The 26,270-nt window shown below is 45.4% G+C and overlaps 1 protein-coding gene across 6 annotated transcripts in view; it reads right to left on the bottom strand.

Annotated features, from left to right (window-relative positions):
• LOC125451750 (zinc finger protein 521) overlaps positions 1-26,270 on the bottom strand; it is a 609,775-nt gene that overhangs the window by 46,344 nt on the left and 537,161 nt on the right. For all 6 annotated transcript variants that reach the window (XM_059646265.1, XM_059646267.1, XM_059646266.1 and 3 more), the window contains one exon: positions 7,845-7,976. In XM_059646265.1, the coding sequence (XP_059502248.1) occupies positions 7,845-7,976 (132 nt within the window). The remainder of the gene's footprint in view (positions 1-7,844; positions 7,977-26,270) is intronic.

Genomic DNA, 26,270 nt, shown 5'->3' with positions numbered 1-26,270 from the left:
AGCATGCCCTCACTGCCCGGTCAGGCGGCAAGTTCCAGATCACAACAATTTGCTGTGGGATAAATCTCTGCTCAACTCACCCTTTGGTTCTTTTTCCAATTATCTTAAACCTGTGGCCTCTGTTCACCAGGCTTCCTGCCATTTCAAATTATTCCTTCTGTTTTATACTTGTCAGCTCACTGCCTATAAGAGTGGTAGAGGCAGAAACCCTCACACCGTTGGAGAAGTATTTAGATGTACAGTTTCAATGCCAAAGTACACATGGCTAGCTACTGGAAAATGGGCTTAGAATAGTTAGGTGGTTGCTTTTGACTATCACAGATTTGATGGGCGGAAAGGCCTTTTCCTGTGCTGTAGATCTCTATGACTCTATGAATCATAGAAACATACAGCACAGAGCAGGCCCTTCAGCTTAAGGATTCTCTACTGCCAAAAGTATATCACTACCCACACCAGTCTCACTTTCTGCACTAGGCCCACAGTCTTATGACACAAAGTGCTCATCCAAGTACTTTATAAAGATTGTGAGGTTTCATGCCTCAACTAGCCTCCTAGGAAATGCATTCCGGGTCCCCCTCCCACCCCACCCTCTGGATTCTCAGATCCCCTCTAATCCTCCTGCCTATCACCCTTAAAATTATACCCGCTTGTTCTTGATCATTAACTAAGAGTAACAGCTGCTTTTTAACCATCCTGTCCATGCCTCTTATAATTTAATACACCTCTATCAGGATCCCCGTCAGCCTTCTCTGCTCCAAAGAAAACAACCTGAGCTTATCCAAATGCTGGCAAATGGAACTAGATTAATTCAGGGATATCTGGTCAGCATGGAGGAGTTGGGCCGAAGGGTCTATTTCTAAGCTGTATGATTGAATGGCTCAATGGCCAGGTTTGCAGGGTTTGAACTCTGGGGAGAGGCTGAATAGGCTGGGGCTGTATTCCCTGGAGCGTCGGAGATTGAGAGGTAACCTTATAGAGGTTTATAAAGTCATGAGGGGCACAGATAGGGTGAATAACTTTTCCCCAGGGTAGGGGAGTTCAAAGCCAGAGGGCACTGGTTTAAGGTGAGTGGGGAAAGATTTAAAAGGGACCTAAGGGGCAGAGGGTGGTGCGTGTATGGAATGAGCTGCTAGAGGATATGGTGGAGGCCGGTCCAATTACAGCATTTAAAAGGCATCTGGATGGGTACATGAATAGGAAGCATTTACAGGGATATGGGCCAAATGCTGGAAGATGGGACTAGATTAATTTAGGAAACCTGCACATGGACATGATGGGCTAAAGTGTCTGTTACCGGGCTGTACAACTCTATGACTCTACAACTAAAGTTTGGTGACATGAACTGCACACCAAAGTCCTGCGCTTCTCTGACATAATCTCTGTTCTCTTATAACCTATGCTTTGACTGATAAAGGTAAATTTTAGATGGGGATATGCTGCTCCAGCATGTGAAAGGAGTAAGAACGAGAGAGTGTAGATATAAACTGAGATGGCAAGGGTGAAATCTTTCTCATCCAGCAAGTAATTAGGTTCTGGAATGCACTACCTGGAAAATTGGGGGAGACAGGTTCAAATGGGACATTGAAGGGGGGCATGGGATAGTTATTTGAATAGAAATGGTGCGCAGGGATACGGGGAAAAGGCAAGAGATTGGAGACAGGGACAGAACTGGTGGGGTGGCACGGTGGCTCAGCGGTTAGCACTGCAGCCTCACAGCACCAGGGACCCAGGTTCAATTCCAGCTTCGGGCAACAGTCTGTGCGGAGTTTGCACATTCTCCCTGTGTCTGCATGAGTTTCCTCCGGGTGCTCCGGTTTCCTTCCACAGCCCAAAGATGTGCAGGCTAGGTGGACTGGCCATGCTAAATTGCCCGTAGTGTTTAGGGGTGTGTGAGTTATAGGGGGATGGGTCTGGGTCGGATGCTTCAAGGGGCGGTGTGGACTTGTTGGGCCAAAGGGCCTGTTTCCACACTGTAGGGAATCTAATCTAATGGTGCAGGCACATTGGGCCGAATGGCCTCTGTCTGCATTATAAGGATTCTGTGATTAAGGCTGAATGGATTCGGTGGGGGTGGGGGCTAACAGGATGGGAGGGAGGAGAGGCCCAGGGCTGGAGATACGAGGGTGACCTTTGACCCAGTGCACTGACAGCAAATTCTTCAGCAACTACAGCAGCGATGTTTCCAATTCTAATGAGTACAACAGGGGCCAAGAATGTAAAAAAAACACACGCACACACCAAGGGGAAGTCTACCAGAGAGACACGCAATTAATAATTGAGTGGTGTATGCCACAGGCTGCAAAAAGAGATTTTCTGAAGGATACCTGAAGCACTGTGACCTACAAGGTTTCATTACAGAGAGACAGGCGAGGGATTATAATGGGAGAGCCTGAAACTGAAACTTATTCATGTAAAGTCCAACCTCTCGCAAAGAGCTGCAGAAAACTGGGGTAGGAGGAGCCTTTGGACACAAATAATGAAGCTCTGATAAAGATTAATCCGAGATGATGTTTCACAAACAATGGTGAGTGGGTGTACTTTGCAGTCATTCTAGACTCGCTCCAGCAACCAAAGCTAGATCTTCAGATCATGGTGAGTTGTGACAAGGAGGGGAGATAACATTGAGCTGTGAACATAAATGATATTGGGCATCTTCGTTGTACTAGGGATGGGGGAGGGCAAGGGGGCTCAAGGACGGTGAGGATAGCTATAGTCATCCAACACTTGGCACTCCCTTAGAAAATGCGTCCAGGATGGCGGACGGACCGGGTGGTCACCGAACAGGTCAACCCCAGGGAGAGACAGCAAATGGCAGCATCACAGAGTTGTTATGGAGAAGAAGGACACCCATCTGGCACATCATAAGACCATAAGACATAGGAGTGGAAGTAAGGCCATTCGGCCCATCGAGTCCTTTCCGCCATTTAATCATGGCTGATGGGCATTTCAACTCCGCTTCCCTGCACTCTCCCCGTAGCCCTTGATTCTTTGTGAGATCAAGAATTTATCAATCTCTGCCTTGAAGGCATTTAACGTCCCAGCCTCCACTGCACTCCGTGGCAATGAATTCCATCATGCCTGTGCCAGCTACCACACACCTAGTACCAATTTAGGTGGCCGAGTGGTATTATTGCTGCACTGTTAATCCAGAGACCCAGGTAACATTCTACAATCCCGGGTTCAAATCCTGTCACAGCAGATGGTGGAGGTTGATTTCAATAAAAATCCAGAATTAAGAGTCTAATAATGACCATGAATCTATTGTTGAATATCAGGAAAAACCCATCTGGTTCACTGAAGGCCTTCAGGGAACGAAACCTGCAAACCCCCACTTACCTGGTCTGGCCTACATGTGACTCCAGACCCACAGTACTATAGTTAACCCTTAAGTGCCATCTGGGCAATTAGGGATGGGCAATAAATACAGGCTTAGCCAACAATGCTCACATCCCATAAATAAGAGCTAATCTCCTATCTATCCTTTCCCTATATTCCTGCACATAGCTTCTATCCAAATGATCATCCAATGCCCCTCTTGAATGCCTTACAAGCGATTCAGACTATGTTGGTGCCAATGATAGTGACAGAAAGGGGGATATAATCCTGAATTTAGGAGCACAGTAAGAAATTTGCAAGCAGGACCTAAAATGTTGTAATCCCTGGATTACTCCCTGCACCATGTGCAATTGAGTGCAAGATGAGGAGGATAGAGGAGATGAACATGTGGCTGCACAGATGATGCAGGAGGGAGGGTTTCTGACTCAGAGAGACAAAGTGTTTTTTCAGTACAGAATCAGGCCCTTTGGTCCATCATGTCTACACCAGATATCAACCATCCACCTATTCTAGTCCTAATTTTCTGGCATTGGTCCATAGCCTTGTGTGCTTTGGCATTTCAAATGTTCTCTAAATGCTTCTTAAATGTTTACAAGCCTTTACCAGGCTTTCAGGCAGCAAGTTACAGACACCTACCACCCTCTGAGGGAGCGTGGGAGCAAAGGACTTTGGAACACGGTCATTCGGCCTCTAGCATGCTCCTCCATGCAATAAGATCTGTCTGTTATAACCTCACTTTCCTGTCTGTCTTCTGTTGCTGGCTGCAAGATGAAGCTGATACGTTAGAAAGGAACCTGTTTCCTTGTGGGGCAATGTTTAAGTGCTGCTGGGGAGGGTTGAAACTAACTGCACAGGACTTTGGGAATAGTAAGGGAATTGAGGGAAGGCAGAAAATTGGAGTTGATAGTTATCAAAACAGCTGAGATCTCATTACATAGTGGAGCACACCTGATGAGCTGAATGGCCTACTTCTGCTCCTAAGTCTAATGGTCTTAACCAGGAAGTGATATCAGAGAGGAATATTACACTCCACAGGAATCTGGGGAAGATTGCAGCAGAGTAGGAAACAGTGAAGTATGAGGTGAGTTCTCAGCAAAATGAGACGGAATAAATTCTACATTGAGTTCACAGTGCACGTGGGTGAGTGCTAACTGAGATTGGTGAGCTATAGACAGTCACATGGAATTCTCATGTTGTGGTGATGATGGAAACATGGCTCGAGGAATGGCAGGACTAGATATTCATGGATACAAGATGTCCAGGAAAGGCAGGAAAGGATGAAAAGGGAAAGGGGCAGCAGTATTAATTAAGGAGAGTGTTGCAGAAAGTGGTTGCCCCAAAGGGTCAAGGGCAGTATTGATTTGGTTAGAGTTAAGGGGCAAGAAAGTCACAGTGTCATTGCTGAGGCTGGTCTGCAGGCCACCAACGAATGGGAACGACAAAGCCAAACCAGTTTGCAAGGATATTACAGTGAGGTGCAAACATTTTTAAAATTCACTCGTGGGGCATGGGTATCGTTGTCTGGGCCAGCATTTCTTGCCTGTCCCTAATTGCCCCTTAAGAAGGTGGTGGTTAGCTGCCTTCTTGAATTGGCACAGCTTCGATGCTGCAGTGTGACCCACAATGCCCATAGGGAGGGAATTCCAGGGTTTTGACCCAGTGACACTGAAGGAACGGCGATATATTTCCAAGTCAGGGGGTGGTGTTCCCATGTGTATGCTGCCCTTGTCCTTCTAAATAGAAGTGGCTGTGGCTGAAAGTCCTGTCTGAGAAGTCTTATGAATTTCTGATGTGCACTTTATGGTTGGTGTACGCTGCTGCTATTAAACTTTGGTGATGATGGGGATGAAATGTGGGCAGGCTATTTTGTCCTGGATGGTGTCAAGCTTCCAGAGTGTTGCTGGAGCTGACTCCATCCAGACAAGTGGGGAGTATTCCATCACACTCCTGTATGGTGCCTTGTAGATGGTGGACAGGCTTTGGGAAGTCAGGAGGTGAGTTATTTGCTGCAGGATTCCTCGACTCTAACCTGTTCTTGTTTGTTTTCGTCAATGGTAACCCGCAGGATGTTGATGGCAGGAGATTTAGCAATGGTAATACAATTGAATGCCAAGGGATGATGGTTAGATGGTCTCTTATTGGAGACGGTCATTGCCTGGCATTTGTGTGGCACGAATGTCACTTGCCACTTGTCAGCCCAAACCTGGATATTGCCCAGATTTCGTTGCCTTTGAACATGGGCTGCTTTAGTATCTGAGGATTTGTAAATGGTGCTGAACATGGTGCAATCATGCGTGAATATCCCCACTTCTGACCTTATGATGGAGGGGTCTTATTGTCTTATGAAGAGGTTTTGATTGTGCAAGTGAGGAGGAACTTGCCAGTTGCAGGACAGTCAGTGCCCAGAGGGACGCAGTTTGAAATGAGCTGGAAAAGTAGTGAGGAGTTGCGGAGAATGTGGGGTGGAGGTGCTGGGAAAACAAAAGATATTTTTCCAGAACAGCTCAAGTTGTTATGATCTGGGATGCACTCCCTGAAAGGGCGAGGAAATCAGATTCAGCAAGAATTTTCCGAAGGGAATTGCTGGAAGGGAAACAAAACTTGCCGGGAAAGTGCAGGGGATAGCGGAGCTAATTCAGGTCTGTCAGCGTGCCAGCAGATGTGAGGGGCGGAAAGATCTCCTTCTGTATAGTATGATCCGAAGAAGCACAGAGTGGGTATAAGTAAGTGGAGAGCAAAAAAAAAAGGCAGCGAATTCTCTGCCTCTGAGCCCTGGCGCTGAATGTGCTGTTCAAAGTGTGCAGGGGAGCTAATCCAGGGAGATCTGGGTGAGAGTGGACACACACAGTGCATTGCATTGACTGATAAAGCTCTCTAGCACTGGGGAATATCCAGCTGCACTCAACAAGTAAAGTGCACAGACTGCAGACTTTAAAAAAATAACTTGAATGAGCTTCTCCTTTCAGTGTTTACATTGACAATGTGTTTTTATGGTAACACAGCACAGAAATAAAAAACATCAAGTCTTTGCTTTTAAGGAGTCTGGAAGGTGTGGAGGATATAGGAATCATTAATTGCCTGCCAGGATTTTTTTTGGCACTGAGTTTTTCCCGACTTTTCAGAGCGTAACCACACCTCACATTTCCCAGGTTCTGCTGCCAGAATGCATGGCTGACTTCAGTGAGATCACAAACCAACAGAAATTCCTCCAGTACTTTGTAAATCTGTGCAACATCTGCAAAGAGAAGCTTCCTAGTTTCTCAAGCTGTTCCCAAGATGGTTTGCAACTGCAGCATTCAGAAGGTTTGAACACCAGTTGGTTTGGCAAGCTGACACTTTAGTATGTTTTACCCTCCGACTGTGACCCTCCCTTCCCCCTTTCGGTTAGCTCTGGCTGGTACAGCCTAGAACGGCTAATGTTGTTCCAAGCCTTCAGCTGTGGTGTTGCGTACAGTTCAGGTCAGCTGATTATACTAAAGGACTTACTGGCTCTGGAGAAGGTGCAGAGGAGGAGGCCAGAAGATGAGACATCTAGAGTGGATTTCCTTTCCACTGAACTGTAAAACTCAAGGCCAGAACCACAAAGATGGAAGAAGTTGCCATAGCTCTCCTTGGACAGAACAAGGCTGAAAGGGGGTCTGATAGAGGTTTTCAAAATCACGAGCTTGGCAGAATAGACATAGAGAATTGAGAGGGTGTAGATTTAAAGTCAAGTAAGGGTGACGTGATATCTTTCTGACCCAGCGAGTAGATAGGGTCTGGAATGCACTGCCTGGGAATGTGGTGTAGGCAGATTCAATTGAGGCATTTGAGAGGGACATTGGATCGTTATTTGGATAGAAATGGTGTGCAGGGAGATGAGGAGATAGAGGTGGTGTAGGCATGATGGGCCAATGGTCTCTTTCGGCACCGTAACAATTCCCTAAACCACGATGGTCTTTAAAACATTCTGAAAGATGTTTCTTTTGAAGGCTCAGAGTGTTGCAACAAGCAAAACTAGAGGTTGCCACAGTGAAACAGTCAATGATAAATCCATTCGGGAGATCAAGCGAAAATGGTTTTCCCCAGAGAGTGGGGAGAGTGTGGAGTTTGCTCCTACTGGGAGTGGGGTGAAGGGAATATTGCGGATGCGTTAAGAGGAAGCTGAATAAAGACTTAAGAGAGAAAGGAGCATCACAATTGAATGCACAGGGAGTGCACTCTGGATCATAACTCGCCACTGAAAATGTTCTTATTGTGCATTTGAGGTCAAGTCTAAATTATTCACCGCTAGCAAACAGGACTGTCAGGTGAGATGATTCAGCTTCCTTTCAGCCAGCAAGGATAAATCGAAAGCCCCTGATTGTGATGGTTGTGACTCTAGGTCAAAGGCTTGTAATTTCAAGCAGCGACGCAGGACGTAACGAGTGCACACAAAGGCCCTCGCAGCTGCCTCAGTCCTGAGGGAGGCACTGCACTGCTGCAGTCACTCAGTTCTCCTGCTACATCCCGTTTCCCCCTCACCGTACCTGTGAAGCACACTGGGCATTTGAAGGTGCCCCCCATCCCTTCAAAGCTGTGCTCGATCAGATGACACTGCAGTTTGGCCGGGGAGTCGAACGTTTGGTTGCAGACCTTGCATTCATGGTTGAGGCCCTCCTCTGTGGTGGGGTGGGGGGGGGGGGGGGGGGGGGGTAGAAAAAGAGAAAGTAGTTATTTTCATTGAAAGTGACGTGTCTCTGTCAAACCTGTCACCATTTCATCCCACCAGGCACTGTTCAATTACCTGCTAAACCATGACAGGCTCATTTTGCATGTTGCATTCTCAAGCCCATTAACCAGCTTTTTTTGCACTGACACTCACATCCACTGTCTACAGCAATACATCCCTGCGTATAGCTCTCCTCCAACTGTTCCTCAAACTCCGTCAACAACACTCAATGTGCAACTGTTTCGAAAGCCTCTGTCAAATCACCCCACAGCATCAGAGCACGTGCCTGACCCACGCATTACAAAACTGAAAATCTTTGTATTTATTCACTCATAGGATGTAAGTGTTGTTGGCTGGGCCTGCATTTATTGCCAGTCCTTAGTTGTGCTTTGAGAAGGTGGCAGTGAGCTGCCTTCTTGAACTATTGCAGTCCATGCGTTAAAAGCCCAAAGAACTGCGGATGCTGTAAATCAGGAACATAAAACAGAAGTTGCTGGAAAATCTCAGCAGGTCTGGCAGCATCTGTGAAGGAAAAATCAGAGTTCATGTTTCAGGGCCGGTTCTGAGGAAGGGTCACCGGACCCGAAACGTTAGCTCTGATTTTCATCTTCACAGATGCTGCCAGACCTGCTGAGCTTTTCCAGCAGTTCATGTGTTGTAGTTAGAAATCACGTGACACCAGGTTATAGTCCAACAGGTTTATTTGAAAACACAAGCTTTCGCATTGCTGGGTTTGGACTTCTTTCCCTGGAGTGTAGGAGGTTGAGGGGTGACTTTACAGAGATTTATAAAATCATGGGGAATGTAGATAAGGTGAACAACCAAAGTCTTTTCTCTAGGATGGGGGAGTTCAAAAGTAGAAGACATAGTTTTAAGGTGAGAAATGCTTTCACACAGAGGGTGGTGTGTGTATGGAACAAGCTACCAGAGGATGTGGTAGATGCAGGTGCAGTTAGGACATTTAAGAGACATTTGGACAGGTACATGGATAGGAAAGGTTTACAGGGATAGGGGCCAAAAGCAGGCAGGTGGCTCTAGTTTAGTTTGGTAAAGCTGGTAGGCATGGATGTGTCGGGCTGAAGGGTCTGCTTTTGTGCTGTATGACTCTGTCAGATTTCCTGTTTGGCTTCTTCTCTCCGAGGAGGCTGTGGAGGGAGCGCAGGAAGAGAAGACTTTATGGGGACGACTGGGAAAGATTGAACGGAGTGGGCATTTTGCACTGAGAAATGGGAGGTTGAAGGATGCCCTGAGAGAGGTCTTTGAAATTATGGAAGAGTTTAGATACCAAGACAGGGAGATGACGCTCCTACGAATAAGATCTTAAACTAGGGAACTGAGAGTCATCATTTTAAGCGAGTCCCACTGACAAATTCAGTCAGGGATTCAGGATAAACTTCTGCAGAGAGACAGAGTGGGGAGAACGTGGAGCTATCTCCTACAGAGAGGGATTGAGATGAAGATGCAGTTGAGAGAAAATTAGATAAAGGCGTGAGGGAAAAGGCATTGTTGGTGCTGTTGATGGGGTGAGATGGATAGTGTGGAGAAAGGCTTCAGCAGACCAGAAACAGCCACAAAAACTAGAAGTGGTGAGTGGCCTGTGTCTATGCTGTAAATTCTGCCATTCTCTGCAAGTGATCTCTCGACATTTAATCAGAGAATTGACTGGATAAAGAATGAGTAAATTTAATCCTGGCTATTTTCATTATCTGAATGATTTGGAGGTGCTGGTGTAGGACTGGTGTGGACAAGGCCAGAAATCACATGACAATAGGTTATAGTGACATTTCACCTGACAAAGAGCTGTGCTCCGAAAGCTTGTGATTTCACATAAACGTGTTGGGCTATAACTTAATGTCATATTACCTGAATGAATACAGCAGTCAGAGCCGAAATAACCTTGCAATTTAAATCAGAAGCTTTGGTGTAGGCATTTATTTTGAATTATTTCAGGGTGAGAGTTAGCGGAAGCAGGGGGCTGAAGGTGGAGACCAGTTAAACAAAAGGGATTTAAATCATAAATTAAAACCAACACCAGGCTTTTAACTTCCTGCACTGTATCAGGGTACCTACACCTCTCCAGGAATTCAGAGTATGTTTTTTGGCTGGTACAGGCAGATAAAACAGCCCTTCAGTGGGCAGTACATCCACCTTGGAGTCTGCAGTTTGTGTGTTAAGTGTCACCCTTACACTAAGGTCACATCTGTCAATCCTGTGCAATACTGCAGGAGTGCTGCACTGTTACAATTGCTGTCAATCTGCTAGGTCCAAAACTTGGCTCCTCAGGTGGATGTGTGAGGTCACGCAGCCCTATTTCAGGCCTATTGTCCTGGTCAATAATCATCCATCAGACAAACACTGCCTCAAAAAAAAATGATCTGTCATGGGGAAATATGGAACTATTCACTTTGAAACTTTTAAATAGAATCATAGAGATCTTCAGCACAAACTGTCCCTCTGGTCGATTCCTGTCAAAAACAGCCACCTATCTATTCTAATCCTATTTCCCAGCACCTGGTTCATAGCCTTAGCATTGCAAGTACGCATCTAAATATTTCTTCAGTGTGACGAGGGTTTCTGCCTCTCCCATGCTTACAGGCAGTGAGCTCCAGATTCCCACCACTCTCTGGGTGAAAATGTTTCCCCCCACATCTCCCATAAACCATCTGCCCTTTATCTTAAAACTGACCCCTGGTCATTGATCCCTCCAACGAGGGGTAAAGTTCCTCCCTGTCTACCCTATGTATGTCCCTCATAATTTCATACATCTCTCAGTCTCCTCTGCTCCAAGTGAAACAACCCCAGGCTCTCCTCATCACTGAAACTCTCCAGCCCCAGCAACATTCCGCTAAATCTCCTCTGCACCCTTTCCAGTGCTATCACATCCCTCCTATTATGTGGATCACATACAATGTGGATTCCAGAACTCCCAAATGTTGATGTTCAGCGTACGTTTGGACAAAAAGCACTGAAAGTCCGGCTGAAGGTTTTCGGTCCAAAACGTCAACTTTCCTGCTCCTCGGATGCTGTCTGACCTGCTGTCATTTTCCAGATCCTCATTTATTAACTGGAAGTTAGCAATTCAGATATGGCAAGCAATTGCAAACACGAATGGTGTGTGGGTGATTACTGCAAGGGGATTGGAGAGCAAGAAGACAAAGTCCCTCAGTGAGCCAACACCTCAAATACGCAGTGAACTGGCTGTCAAAATGAAATTCTCTAACCCCTGATGTTTCGAAAGCTTCAAAATGATAGCTTTAAGAGTTTGTTGCTTCAGTATCTTCCTGACAGAGTGTTTTGAAATTGTAATGTTAAAGGAATATCTTAAATCAAAGCTGCCTGTCAATTATACTCTATGTTGACAAGGAGAATCCTACTGTGCGCATAAGGCTGTTCCATGATTATGCTAATGACTCTTGTCAGCTAATCGTTAGTTAGTTAACTCCATATTAGTTACTCTGTATTAGTTAACTCCCATTGTGATGAATCATAACCATGGTTACAGTACAGGAGGAGGCTCTTTGGCCCATTGTCTCTCTGACAGCTCTCTGAAACATGTCTCCGCAGTAGCTCTCTACTCAATGCGCTGTCATCCCTGAGCTCGTTTCTTCTTTCTAATCGTTATCCAACTCCCATTTGAAATTCATGATTGAACTTGCCCCCACCATTCTCTCATTCTACATCCAAACTGGTACCCAAGTCCTCCTCAGGCTTCCTCTTTTGCCAGTCATTTCAAATCTCTGACTTCTGTCATACAATCATACGGAAACAGATCCTTCAGTATAACTCATCCACGCCAACAAAGTTACCCAAACTAAACTAGTCCCATTTGCCTGTGTTTGGCCCATATCCCTCTAAACCTTTCCTATTCACGTACCTATCCAAATATCTTTTAAATGTTGTAATTATGCCTGCATCTACCATTTGCTCTGGCAGTTCAATCCACACACTATGTGAAAGAAGTTGCTTCTCAGGTCCCTTTTAAATCTTTCTCCTCGGACCTTAAAAATATACCGGCTAGTTTTGAACTCTCCCACCTGAGGGCAACAAAAAAACCCCTTTCCTAGTCGCCTTATCTGTGCCCCTCATGATTTTATAAACCTCTATTTAGTCACCCCCTTAATCTTTCACTCCAGCGAAAAAGTCCCAGCCTATTGTGCCTCTCCTTATAATTCAAACCCTCCAGTCCTATTACCATCCTTGTAAATATTTTCTGCACCCTCTCTAATTTATTAACATCATTCCAATGCAGGGCAACCGGAACTGTACACGGTATTCCAGAAGCCTAATTCTAGAGGGCATAAGGTCATAGGGGGGAAAAGTTCAAAGGAGATGTAAGGGGCAAATTTTTTGTACAGAGGAATGAAACACGCTGTCAGGGGTTGTGCGGGAGGCAGGTATGATAGGGGCTTTTAAGATACTTTTAGATAAGCACATGACTATGCAAAACGAGTGGAGGGATATGGACCATGTGCAGGCAGAAGGGATTAGTTTAATTTGGAGTCATGTTTGGCACAACATCGTAGGCTGAAGGGCTCGTTCCCATGCTGTATCATTCTATGTTTAAGTTTTGCTTTGTACAACCACATTTGAGTCTGTCAAGACTGGGAATGATGTGTCCTTATCTGCTCTGCCCAGACCTTCTCACACTTTCAAACACCTTGATCAGATCTCCCTCCAGCCTTCACTCCCCCAGTTGGCTCCAAATCACACATGAAATAGTAACTAATAGATCCAGAAATGCCTCAGATGAAATGTGGGACCGGTAAAAATCGAAGTGAAAGTGTCTGGGTGGGGGGAATCAGGTAATAAACCATTTCTCTCTAACTGCAGAACAGCAAATGAGCCAATGGCTGAGGCAGAATGTTGATTATAATTTGTTTGATGGTTTCACACAGCTGTCCGATTACTGGACCACATCAAGGATTACGCAGAGAACAGTTGCACTGATTGCTGACCTCCCTGAGTTTGCAGTGGCTCTATTTAAACCGCTACCTTGCTCACACTGCGCCCCTGCAGACTGCTAGAGCAACCACTCATCCCAGCCTTGAGAATCCAATCATCAATTACAAATTGAACAGACAACATTGTTTTACAGAAGGTGCCAACAGGCCAGGCTTCAAACCTATCAAAAATTAAATCTACTCTAAATTTCTTATCAATGTGGGCCAGCTTACAGCCAAAAACAAAATCAAACCTCCTTCCCTCCTACCCCTCCTGCTCTGTTGTTTCACAAACGAATCTGGAACTGTGGTCACACTGTGGTTTCTCAGAGAATGAATCATTTTTGTAAAACAGCTCCACAGCCACCAAGGGCACCAATCATTTCGCTGGACAGTAATGCATACGCTTTCCTTTTAATCCTGTTTTGTGTAACAAGACTTTTTTTTGACTTTGTAAGATTTGTACCTGGGAACTTGTAGCTAAGATGGCACCATTAAAAGGCTAAGATAATAAAATGTGAGGCTGGATGAACACAGCAGGCCAAGCAGCATCTCAGGAGCACAAAAGCTGACGTTTCGGGCCTGGACCCTTCATCAGAGAGGGGGATGGGGGGAGGGAGCTGGAATAAATAGGGAGAGAGGGGGAGGCGGACCGAAGATGGAGAGTAAAGAAGATAGGTGGAGAGGGTGTAGGTGGGGAGGTAGGGAGGGGATAGGTCAGTCCAGGGAAGACGGACAGGTCAAGGAGGTGGGATGAGGTTAGTAGGTAGCTGGGGGTGCGGCTTGGGGTGGGAGGAAGGGATGGGTGAGAGGAAGAACCGGTTAGGGAGGCAGAGACAGGTTGGATTGGTTTTGGGATGCAGTGGGTGGGGGGGAAGAGCTGGGCTGGTTGTGTGGTGCAGTGGGGGGAGGGGATGAACTGGGCTGGTTTAGGGATGCAGTGGGGGAAGGGGAGATTTTGAAACTGGTGAAGTCCACATTGATACCATATGGCTGCAGGGTTCCCAGGCGGAATATGAGTTGCTGTTCCTGCAACCTTCGGGTGGCATCATTGTGGCAGTGCAGGAGGCCCATGATGGACATGTCATCAAGAGAATGGGAGGGGGAGTGGAAATGGTTTGCAACTGGGAGGTGCAGTTGTTTGTTGCGAACTGAGCGGAGGTGTTCTGCAAAGACCAGTTCCCCTCACCATTAAAAGGCTGCCTTTATAAAAGCTTTCGTCCTGTACTTCTCTACTGGAATACAAGTGACAATAAAGGATTTTCAAATTCAATTTATGATTTTAATTAGAGTTTTCAGGTTAAACAAATGAATTGAACGGTAGCGAATACAGGGGAAAAGGATCAAAGATAACTCAACAGATACCGGCAAATTATCAGGAACTAACACAATGAGAACGGGGGAAGATAAAAGGGATGGAGACTCCCACTCTCTGAAAGTTTGGCTGCAATGACTTCGAGGACAGAGGGATAACCATTCAGGATAAAAGTGGGTTTTGTAGGTGAGTTGACACACCTTTCACAAGAACAGCAGAAATAGGATCAGGCCATTCAACCCCTCAAGCCTGCTCTGCCATTTCCTTATGAACATTGGCTCAGCTGCTTTAACAGAATTTTCAAGACAATTCCACATGTCCTTTGATTTCCCCAACAGACCAAAAATCTATCTCAGTATATTGAACACAGGAACTGTGAGAGCATTCCAAAGATTCGCAACCTTCGGAGGGAAGAAATTCCTCCTCCTCTCAATTGTAAATCTTCAGCCCCTTGACCCCAGACTCTGTCCTTGCATTCTAAATTTGCTTGCCAGTAGCGACAGCCTGTCGGTATCTTATATTCATCGGAACAGGAGAAGGCCATTCAGCCCATCAAACCTGCCCTGCCATTCAATGTGATACTGGCTGATTGAACACTTCAATATCTTTAACTCACCCAATCGTGACCCTATTCAGTAACCCTATTCGTTCACGGGATGTGTGGGTGCTGCTGGCTGGAGATTTACAGAAACCAGCATAGGGCAAGTGGGCCAAATGGCCCGTTCCTGCAGCTCCCACAACAACATCAACTTGCATTTACAAAGCGCCCTTAATTTAAACATCCCGAGATGGTCCACAGGTTGATTATTGAACACTGTGGCATGCACAGAGGTCTCAGGCGCAGCTCAGTAAATACTTGATCAAAGAGGTAGGTTTTAAGGAGCGTCTTAGAGGATAAAGCGAGAGAGAGATGGAAGTAGGGGTTTCATGAGAAAATTGCAAAACCTCAGGCAGCAGAAGGCACAGACGCCAATGGCAGAGTAAATAAAACTGAGGGACGCAGCCAGAATCGAATGTATGGGGAAATCACAGAGGGTTGTTAGGTCAGAGGAATGTAGAGAGCTCAGGGGAGACTGGGATGATGAAGGAATTTGAAAACAAGGATGAAAACGTTAAAATCAGTGAGGCAATTTAGGACCTGGAGATGATCCAATACAGGGAGCAGACTTCAAACACAGATTTGGATGAGGTTTGGATGAGCTCAAGATCACAGAGGACAGACTGGGAGAGCAGTCAGAGATGTGTTGCCATGGTCAAGCATCTACTTCCTATTAACCTGAATAAATATTTTAGCAGCGGAAGAGTTCTGGCTCGGACTGAATTAGATTATCCTCTGGAGCTGGAAATGGGTGGTCTGAGTCATTTTTTATTCACTTATGGGACGCGGACATGTCTGGCTGGGCCTAGCATTTATTACCCGTCCCTAGTTGCCCCTTTCGAAGGTGGGGTGAGCTGCCTTCTTGAACCACTGCAGTCCATGTGCTGTAGTAGACCCACAGTGTCCCTTAGGGAGGGAATTCCAAGATTTTCACCCAGCGACAGTAAAGGAATGGCAATATATTTCCAAGTCTGGATGGAGGGGAACTTGCTGGTGGGGGGGTGTTCCCATATTTCAGAAGCAGGGAGAGGAGCCATTTCTAGTGGATCTTTGTGGATGGGATTTAGTATTTTAAGAATGGAACCAGTTCCAATCAGCCACATGCATCAATGAGTTCAAGAACAGCTTCTGCCCCATTATTATCAGCCTGCTGCACGGGCCTCTCTAGCTTCAAATCTAATGTTGATCTTGCTTTTGTGCACACTCTACATAGCTGAAACCTCGTATACCTCACTCTGTCTAACACCCTTTGATCTGCATGTCCTTGTATGTTATGATCTGCCTGCACTGCTCGCAAAACAAAACTTTTCACTGTACTCGGGTGCGCGTGACAAGAATAGAACAAAGCAAATCAAAACGCAGCAGAGAGTGGGGCTTCAGGAGAAGGCTGCGGGCGACATGTGGAAAGTTGCTGACAGATCGAGAACAGCAAGGTGGGCCAGTTTATCTCAGTCAAAGTCACAGAGAATGCCATATGGCATTTCAACACAAAGCTTTTCCCTATTGTGTCAGGACTGGAAAATCCGAGTGGAAATATTTCAGTGGATTGGGATACAGAATTATAACTTGCCCCTTTAGCAGGCTGCATCTCAATCGAACATTTTGTCTGGAGGCCTGTAGAGCTCTCCCTCAGAATGTGAGAATCAGAGTTTCATGTTAAATCTCCAGAGGACTGATTTGAACCAACAATTTTCTGGATTAAAAAGCAGGAGAGTATTCTAGCTTTACAATATACATACAGCTCATTTTCTGACAGCCTAACTGTGTTCCTTTCTGAATGAACTTATATTTCTGATGTAAACGGCCCCTTGATGAAGCCAAGCGAAATTACACCGCACCCACTCAGCTATTCCAAACTTCCCAATCCAAATATTTGCCATTTCAGAAGCATAATTAGCCAATGGCTCAATATAGTGCTTCAGATGGAGTCAAATTAAAGAGATTCTCTGCACTGCCAAATGTTTCCATAAACGGCATTCCTTTTTAAAAAAATGCATTATTTTTCTCAAAACTTCACTTGGAGTAGGAAATAAAATTGTATACAGGGCTGTACTAGTGATCAAACACTCCAGCCTGAATTGCTGCAAGCTTTCCCTCTCTCTCCAACTCAAAACACTCAGGAATCCTTTGGTCTAAAAATTCTGACAGCACTAACAGTACATAGCTCTTGCTGTCAGAAAATACACACAGTATATTTTGTTTTCCTTGACAGTATTAGCTGTGTAGTATTATGCTGTCAGTTTTCTAAAATAGAGAGACAGCACCAGACTGAATGCCCTGAGCGTTTACAATCCTTACCGACACATCAGATTACAGCAAAGCTAAAAATGGGGGGGGGGGGGGGGGGGGGGGTGGTGGTGGTGGAAAATAGCTAGGTTTCTCTTCAATCAGTTGTAACAGTGCAAGCATATTCATCTGCACTAATGTCAACTTATTAACAACTTAACTTGCTCAAGTAACCAAATACAGCAGCAACTGACTCACTGTTTTGTTAATTTCATCTGTTAAATCCAAAGTTAGTTTTGCTTCATTACAAAATTTTTTTGCCATGTTAACAAGGGCGGGGTGATGGGCTGAATGGCCTCTTTCCATTCTGTCCTCCTTGAACCCTTTTTATTGTTTGCTCATGGGATGTAGGCATCACTGGCTAAGCCACAATTTATTGCCCGTCCCCAATTGTCCAGAGGACAGATAGTCACCAACATTGCTGTGAGTCTGCAGTCACATGAGGAGGCCAGGTTGGGTAAGGGTGGCACCTTTCCTTTCCTAAAGGGCATAAGTCAATTGGATGGGTTTTTACAACAAGGGACACCAATTTCAGATTGAGATGAGGATGAATTGCTTCTCTCAGAGGGTTCTGAGTCTTTGGAACTCCTCGCCACAGAGAGCTGTGGGGGCAGAGTCCTTGTGTATATTTAAGATTGAGATAGATTCTTGATCAATTGGGAATCGAGACTTCTAAGGAAAGGTCAGGAAAGTGGAAATGTTGGATCAGCCATGATCCTATTGAAAGGTGGAGCAGGTTCGAGGGACCGAATGGCCTACTCCTTTCTCTATTTCTTACAGTCTTGTAAAACCCAACTACAGATTACCTGCTCCCAAATACTTGTGAAGGGCTTTGTGGGATGTTTCACGACTTTGAAGACGCTACCCAAATGCAGTTTGGTGTTGCTGGTCTTGCTCACCAGGTGAAGAAGGGTAACATTACAACATTGAAAAGGGAGCCTCTAAAATTGTTTATGAACGCAGCTGCACGGCAAGTCTAGAGCAAGGCAGACACAGATAAAGGCAAACAGTCTCAGGTCATTGCTAAGGTGTATTTGTGAATACAATTCTGCAGTGTTAGGCTTGTACTGTATTGAAATTCATGGTTTGTCACCATTGTCAATACTTTGCAATTGTTCTGTACAGCTCAATGGGGATTATGCCGGAGGTGTGCAGAAAAGAATACAAATAAAGGGATGTGATTTGTTTGGATTTTTCACTCCTGTCTCACCACATTGAGCATGTGATCGTTAATCTGGTCTAATGATCGTGTTTCGGGATACATAATAATCTAACAGCAGTGGCAAGAAAATACAATTATTTGCACTGCAAAGCAATCACGCCCCTAAAACAGCCTTCTGGATAATGGAGTAGGTCCTTATCAAAAGATCCTTTCAAACCCGTCCTGCTATTCAATCCAGTCATGGTTGTTCTTCTGTCCACCTAACCACTTTGGTCCCATAACCCTCTGAACCCTGACCCCGCAAAAGTGACAGGCTCTGGTTTTGAAATTCACGCCCATCCCAACACCCCATAACGCAACGCCAGAATTCCAGGCTCTTCAATGCAAAGAACTGCTTCTTAATCCAACTCTGAATAAATCATAGAGTTTTTAGCAGGTCATGCTGAGGCCCTTCAGCTCATCGTATCTGTGCTAGTCATCAAACTTCCATCTATTCTAATTCCATTTCCTGTTTGCTGTGACATTTCAAATGCTCATTTCAATATTTCTTATATGTCTCAAGGGTTTCTGCCTATACCCCCTGTCTCGCCCACCACTTCCTGCCTACACCCCTTTCAGGCACTGACTTCCAAATACTCATTATCTTCTGGACTGTTTTTCTTTCAAATCCCATCTAACCTCCAGCTCCTTACCTTAAATCAGCGCTCCCTCCCAATTATTGATCCCTCTAGTAAGGGGATTGTTTCTCCCTATCTATACTGTTTGTGCTCCTCAGAACATTGTACACCTCGAACAGATCACCCCTCAACCTTCCCTGCTCGAGGAAAGCAATCTGAGGTTATCCAGCCTCTCCACATCGCTGAAATGCTCCTTCTCAGGCGATATCCTGGTGAATCTCCTCTGCACCCTCTCTATTGCGATCACATCCTTCCTATAGTGTGGTGACTAGAACTGCATACAGCACTCACTGCATGGCCAAACCAATCTTATATACAATGCTAACATAACCTCCCTGCTCTTAGCTTCAATGCCCTGACTTATAAAGGTGAGTATCCTGTATGCCTTCTTATTGACCAGTCCTGCTGCCTTCAATGATCTATGGACATGAGCAGCAAGCTCCCTCTGACCCTCTGTACTTCTCAGGATACTGCCATTCAGTGAAAGGACAGTGGAAACTGATTGAATTGGGGAATGTTCACAAAGAGAATCGGGGAAATATTCCAAGTCAGAGAGTTTGCAGGTGCTGTGGGGGAAGGAATATAGAGTTGGATTAAACAAAAACAGAAGTCGCTGGAAAAGCTCAGCAGGTCTGGCAGCTTCTGTGAGGACAAATCCGAGTTAACGTTTCGGGCCCAGTGACGCTTCCTCAGAGTTGGATTAACTGGAGAGGGCTTTCAAGGAGCTGGCAGAGGAATGATGGACCAAGTGTCCTTTTTCTGATAGAACATTCTGTGCCCTGATGAAGGGTGTAAACCCAAAACATCGACTTTCCTGCCCCTCTGATGCTGCTTGTGTTCCTGCAGCTCCACACTATATTGAACCACATTCTGCAGTTCATCTGCAGGATGGTGCTGAGAGCATGCCTTGGGGGGAACAAAGATCACCAGGGCATTAAAATAATATCTACATTTTTAGATCTATGTTTAGTTGTTACAAAATGTTGGAGATTTTTAGGGATTTAATCTGTGCAGTGCTGCAGGAGGTCATATGATCGAGCCTTCAGGAAGACATGCAGTTACAGTTGGTGACTCATACCCACTGCTGGTCATGTGGAAGCTTTTACAACAACAACAATTTGCATTGCTATAATGCCTTTAATGTAATGCAACACCCAGAGGTGCTTCTTGGGAGCATTGAGAAGCTGAACTTTACACCAAACAACTTTAGGAGACACTAAGGGTGTGTGGCCCAAAGCTCAGGAGAAGATGTAGCTTTCGAGGGAGGTGACAGTGGAGTGGAGAGGCAATTTCACAGCAGGGAGACCCAGGAGGCAGGTCTGCCAATGGCAGAGCCATAGAAATTGGGGTTACCTGGGAGATTAGAATGATAGAAATGCTTTGGGGCTCAGAGGGATTAGAGCAGGTTACAGTCAGATGGAGGGAGCAAAGGCTGTGGTGGGATTTAAAAAGAAGAGTAAGGATTTTAAATTTGAGGTGTTGCCTAACCAGGAGCCAATGTAAGTGGGACTGCTGGTGTTGGGTGTTTGGGGTTTGGTGTGGGCTCAGGAACAGCGTTGCGGGGTGGGGGGGGCAGGTACTAACACTTCAGTCACTGTTGGATTTGTGAAATGTGTCTGTGCGATTGATAATACAGGGCCTCTGTTTTAAATAAACTCACACTGGCAGAAAGCTGCATTTCTTACTGGGGCAGCCAGAAAGGCTGGAATCAGACAGACTAGATTCATGAGGCCCAGTAGGTTTGAACATGTCTGCTAGTTCACTGATGTTGGATGGCCTTGTTAGCTCAGATCCTGTTGAAGGGTTTCAGGGTGGGTAACTGTGGCTGGCTTCACTGGGCCAGTAACTCACTGAAAGTGACGGGTGCAGAGGCACGAGGGGAGATCCCTGGTGGGCGAACTGATTGGACTGCCTGAGGGAGGCCTGGGGATAGCATCAAGAAATGAATTCACTCAACCTCAGGAGCAATAGGCCAGGCATAGACTGAGGCCCTTCACTTGTGTTTCCCTTAGTGAGTTCTCAGCAGGAGAGACAGCTCATACAGGCAGATACACACACACACACACACACACACACACACACAGACATACACACACACACATAGAGGTGCGCACACACACACACACACACAGGTGCACACGCAGACACACACACACGAGCACACACATATGCACACACACACACACACACACACACACAGAGGCACACACACACACACACACACACACACACACACATGCGCACTCTCTCACACACACACACTGACACAGAGTGACACACAGATAGACACATACACACACAGACGGATAGACAGACACACACACAGTGACTCATACACACAAACAGCAACACACAAACTCACACACAGACACACACACACACACAAACAAACAGATGCACGTACAAAGACCCACAAACATACATATACAGACACACTCAATTATGCACAGACACTTACACACACACGTATACATACAGACACAGACACACAATGACATACATAGACATGCACACATGTAGCACACACACACACACATACACACACACGCACACACATACAGAGACAGAGATATACATAGACGCATACACAGCAGTGATATACAAAGGCACGCACATATACACAGAGTTGCAAGCACATATAAATAGAATCATGATTGGATGCATGCACACACACATATAGAGGTACATACAAAACTCTGGGGCGGCCGCACTTGGAGTATTGCGTACAGTTCTGGTCACTGCATTATAAGAAGGATGTGGAAGCTTTGGAAAGGGTGCAGAGGAGATTTACTAGGATGTTGCCTGGTTTGGAGGGAAGGTCTTATGAGGAAAGGGTGAGGGACTTGAGGCTGTTTTCATTAGAGAGAAGAAGGTTGAGAGGTGACTTAATTGAAACATATAAAATAATCAGAGGGTTAGATAGGGTGGATAGGGAGAGCCTTTTTCCTAGGATGGTGACGGCGAGCACGAGGGGGCATAGCTTTAAATTGAGGGGTGAAAGATATAGGACAGATGTCAGAGGTGGTTTCTTTACTCAGAGAGTAGTAAAGGAATGGAACGCTTTGCCTGCAATGGTAGTAGATTTGCCAACTTCAGGTACATTTAAGTCGTCATTGGATAAGCATATGGACGTACATGGAATGGTGTAGGTTAGATGGGCTTCAGATCGGTATGACAGGTCGGCACAACATCGAGGGCCGAAGGGCCTGTACTATGTTGTAATGTTATATGTTCTATGTACAAATATGGACAAACAGACACATGCATGTACACACACAGACTCACACACGTGCATACACAGACACATACACAAAGACTTGTGCATGCACACACACATAGATTTACACACATGCACCGTGGCAACACCCACACAGAGATACAGACACACAGACACGCACATACACACACCCAGGAACACAGACATACGCATACAGATATACAAAAATGCACAGACAGACACACACACATACCTTATCTTACAGAACATCAACACTCCCATGTCACTAATTTCTTAGCCCTGTCTATTTGGCATTTGCCTGGAAGGAGAAGATAGTCATTTCACAGACACACAGGTTGCAGGTAAGAAAAAATCTGCATATTTAAGCATTCAAGATTTGCTAATGGGGATTTCACATGTGCTGTGACTGGACAAGGACAGAGCTGTGGATATAACATCAGTTATTAAAGTTGCTCTGGGTTCCTGCTTCCACTGAGGACAGGCTAATTGTAACAGGAGCCGACAAGTTCCACTAGCATTCTGGGACAGACCGCATAGGCAGAAATTGAGAGGAGCTTTTAACTGTTTCAGATCCCTTCAGAGATAGAAAATGAGGAGTGTTGTTTTTGTCAGCAAAGTCTCGATTTTTGTTCATGTGGTTTTGCATTTGGCTGAAAGGTTGCCGAGGAGATATTGACAGAAGCTGCTTCTTTGCTCAGTTCAATTGTGCTCTTTCATCAGGTCTGTTATTTCAAGATATGCAGGTGGACTCATGCTATCACCCTCATCACCAGCCACCACTAGCACCATCTCTCTCATATCCTCCAGCTCCTCAATCCTCTGAGGTTTCTGTGCTCTTTCAATTCCCCTCCTTTCCTTGGGAGTATCCACGAATTCCCATCGCTCCACTATCCACAATCATTTCTTCAACTGCCTGAAACCTCCCCAGTTCACTTTTCAAAGCAAAAAATGCAGATACTGCAAATCTGGAACTAACACAGAGAATGCTGGAGAAACTCAGCAGCTCTGGCAGCATCAGTGGAGAGGGAGAAAAACAGACATCTTCAGTCTGATATGACTCTTCCTCAGAACCAAGGTCTTGAAACGTTAACTCTGCTTTCTCTCTCTACAGACCTGCTGAGTTTCTCCAGCACTTTCTGTGTTTATCTCCAGCTCTCTTTCCCTCTTTAAAGCCTACCTCATTGATCAAACATTTGGTGACCAGTCATAATATCTCCTGTTGTGGTGTTATTATGCTCCTATGTTTCACTCATTAAGAAATATACCATAAATGCATTTTATTCTGACAAAGTAAGTCCATTTCTGTTTCCAGAGGGTGTGAGAAAGAGTTAACCTGTGTGTATAAATTTGTGAGTGTGTAAGGATGATGGTTGTGAGTTTAAATATGTTAAGTGTGTTCATGAGTGTGTGAACCTGAGTGGGAATGTGAATGATTGTGTGTGTTCTTGTTTATAGACTGCTTCAGTATCTGAGGAATGGTGCTGAACATTGTGTAATCATCAGCGAACATCCCCACGTCCGACCTTATGATGGGAGGAAGGACGTTGATGAAGCAGCTGAAGATGGTTGGGCCTGGGAACTGAGAAACTCTTGCAGAAATGTCCTGGAGCTGAAATGGCTCACCCCCAACAACTACAATGTCTTCAAACATCTTCCTCTGTGTCAGGTATGACTCCAGCCAGTGGAGAGTTTGTCCCCGATACTCACTGACATCAGTTTTGCTTGGGCTCCTTGGTCTGAATGTGGCCTTGATGTTGCAGACAGTTGCTCCCACCTCCCGCTCTGGAATTCAGAGGGGGAAGTGGAGTAGGGATTTCTGGTTTAGAAGGTGGGTCGGGTGATCCTGGAGGAAGTGAAGTGACTGCAGGGTGTGGAGGAAAGCCAAACAGAAAGCCTACCTTGAGGATCTGAGGGTGTTACACATCATCAAAAGAAATAGCATGAAGGATGGAAGATGGAATCAGTCCTCAGTCCCATACCCTCCATATTGCCTCAATGCCAAGCGATGCTATCACATGTCTCTTCATCTACCAGACCATTACCCCCATGACTACCACGTGAGCCTACACTCCCACCCTTTGTTCTTACACCCACAATGTGAGCACGGTCAGCATCCAACGGGTAGACCTCAGGACCCGTAATGAGTTGGGACAAAATAAAGTCCGAATTTTCCATCGCAGGCATTAATTCATTAAATCCAATTCATTACATTCAGATTTCTTCAAGTAAACAAAACAATTCCGGCAAGTTTTGTTTTTGTTCATTCATGGGATGTGGATGTCTCTGGTGAGGCCAGGGAGTAGTTAAGAGTCAACTACATAGCTGTGGGTCAGGAGTCACATGCAGGCCAGACCAGGTGAGAATGGCAGTTTCCTTCCCGAAAGAAGGTTAGGAGACCAAATGGGCTTTTCCAACAATTGACAATGGGTTCACGGTCATCATTAGACTCTTAATTCTGGGCGATCATTGCATTCAAATTTCACCATCAGCCATGGCAGCATTCAGACCTGGGGTTCCCAGAACATTACCAGGGATTCTGGATTATCAGTCCAGCAAAAACATCGCTCGGCCATGGCCTCCCAACAGCTGATACTTCATTCAAGTGTTCAAGCTCCTCCAACCACAAGCATTGATATTCATAGTCCCACATCAGGGTAATCTGATACAAAGTGGAGCTATCAATCAAACAATGGAGCGATAATTTACACTGCATGAGCGAAGGGTGCTGACTGGTTGACGTGTGCACTCTGATGGGTTATGACACTGTCCTGGGCAATGCACAGCAGAACTATTGTTTAAGGTTTTGTTTAACTCCACAAGGGCCCAATGCCTGGGCATGTTCCTTTTGTCTGCAAAGGACAGGCACCTGTGAATGAACATTTGTAACTCAGAGCGAGTGCCTATTATTCTCTTGCGTTGCAACATTGCATGTTAAGAGCTGGAAGATCAGCAATATGTCATCAACAACTCAGAAATATCTCCTTGTTTCATACTGAGGTGAGAAGGAGGTTTAAAGGAATAAAGTGAACTGTCACTACATTGCGGTAGAAGAGGAGAGGAAAGATGCACAAAAGCTGGATTTTGAAATGATTTTAATGATGGAGAGAGATAGAAAAGGTCAGGGACTGGGAGCAGATTGCTTTAAAGCTCTTTCACTGAACTGGGATTAAGGGAAGGAATAGTGACTAAAAATAAAACAGAAGTCGGAAGCCTGGCAGATACGGGCTGGAGATAAAAAGCTGCAAGGGGTTACAGATATAGGACAAGGTGGCTTCATGGTTCCCTACCTGTACTGCCCTGCTTGTAGCTGTTCCTGCTGGGAGATCTGCTGCCAAGCGACACACTCGGTCATCCTCTACCATCCCTACACACCCACTGTGGCTTATTTTGTAGCTGCTCTGTGGCATCTGTCATTCCAATGTACCTAGCCCCCACTTTACCCTCTGGAAGAAATCTCTGAAGCTTTTCAGCTCTGGTCTAAGTGGCGAACAATACTGACATTTATCTTTCTGCAGAGTAAGAGTTCTTTTTGCTTTTACAATTTCAGGTACTGAGCCACTTGTCTTTTCAAAGTTTGGCAGATGCTGTAGCATCCACATTTCAAAGCCCTCTACTTTCTTCCTCAGGTCTTTACTGATCTACCTTTCTGAGGCAAACAGGAAACTGAACAGAATGTAGCTTGTTAGAAATACATTTCCTAGTTGCAATCTTGAATTTTCTATCATTTCTGCATTCCAAACTCTCCCAATCCCAAGGAACTAACAGCCTCGAATTAAAAAGCTACCAACAACTGCAATGATCTCTTTACCTCAATCTCTTTTAAAGTTTTATCTCTTCAACTAATCCTCCTATCCCTGTCCTAATATCTCTCTACATGACAGTGTCAACTCGAACGACTGCTCCTTGGAACATTTTACCACTTTAATGGTGCTGCAGAAATGCAAGACGTTATTGTAAATTTGGGGTAGTGTTTTTCACCCTGAGGGATGGGGGGTCTGCAGTGAGTGTGGACCCTCACACATTGATGG

Source organism: Stegostoma tigrinum, chromosome 5 (genome assembly GCF_030684315.1).
Source record: "Stegostoma tigrinum isolate sSteTig4 chromosome 5, sSteTig4.hap1, whole genome shotgun sequence".
NCBI lineage: Eukaryota > Metazoa > Chordata > Chondrichthyes > Orectolobiformes > Stegostomatidae > Stegostoma > Stegostoma tigrinum.
The sequence above is the reverse complement of the archived record's forward strand: the minus strand, read 5'-3'. Positions and strand labels throughout refer to the sequence as shown.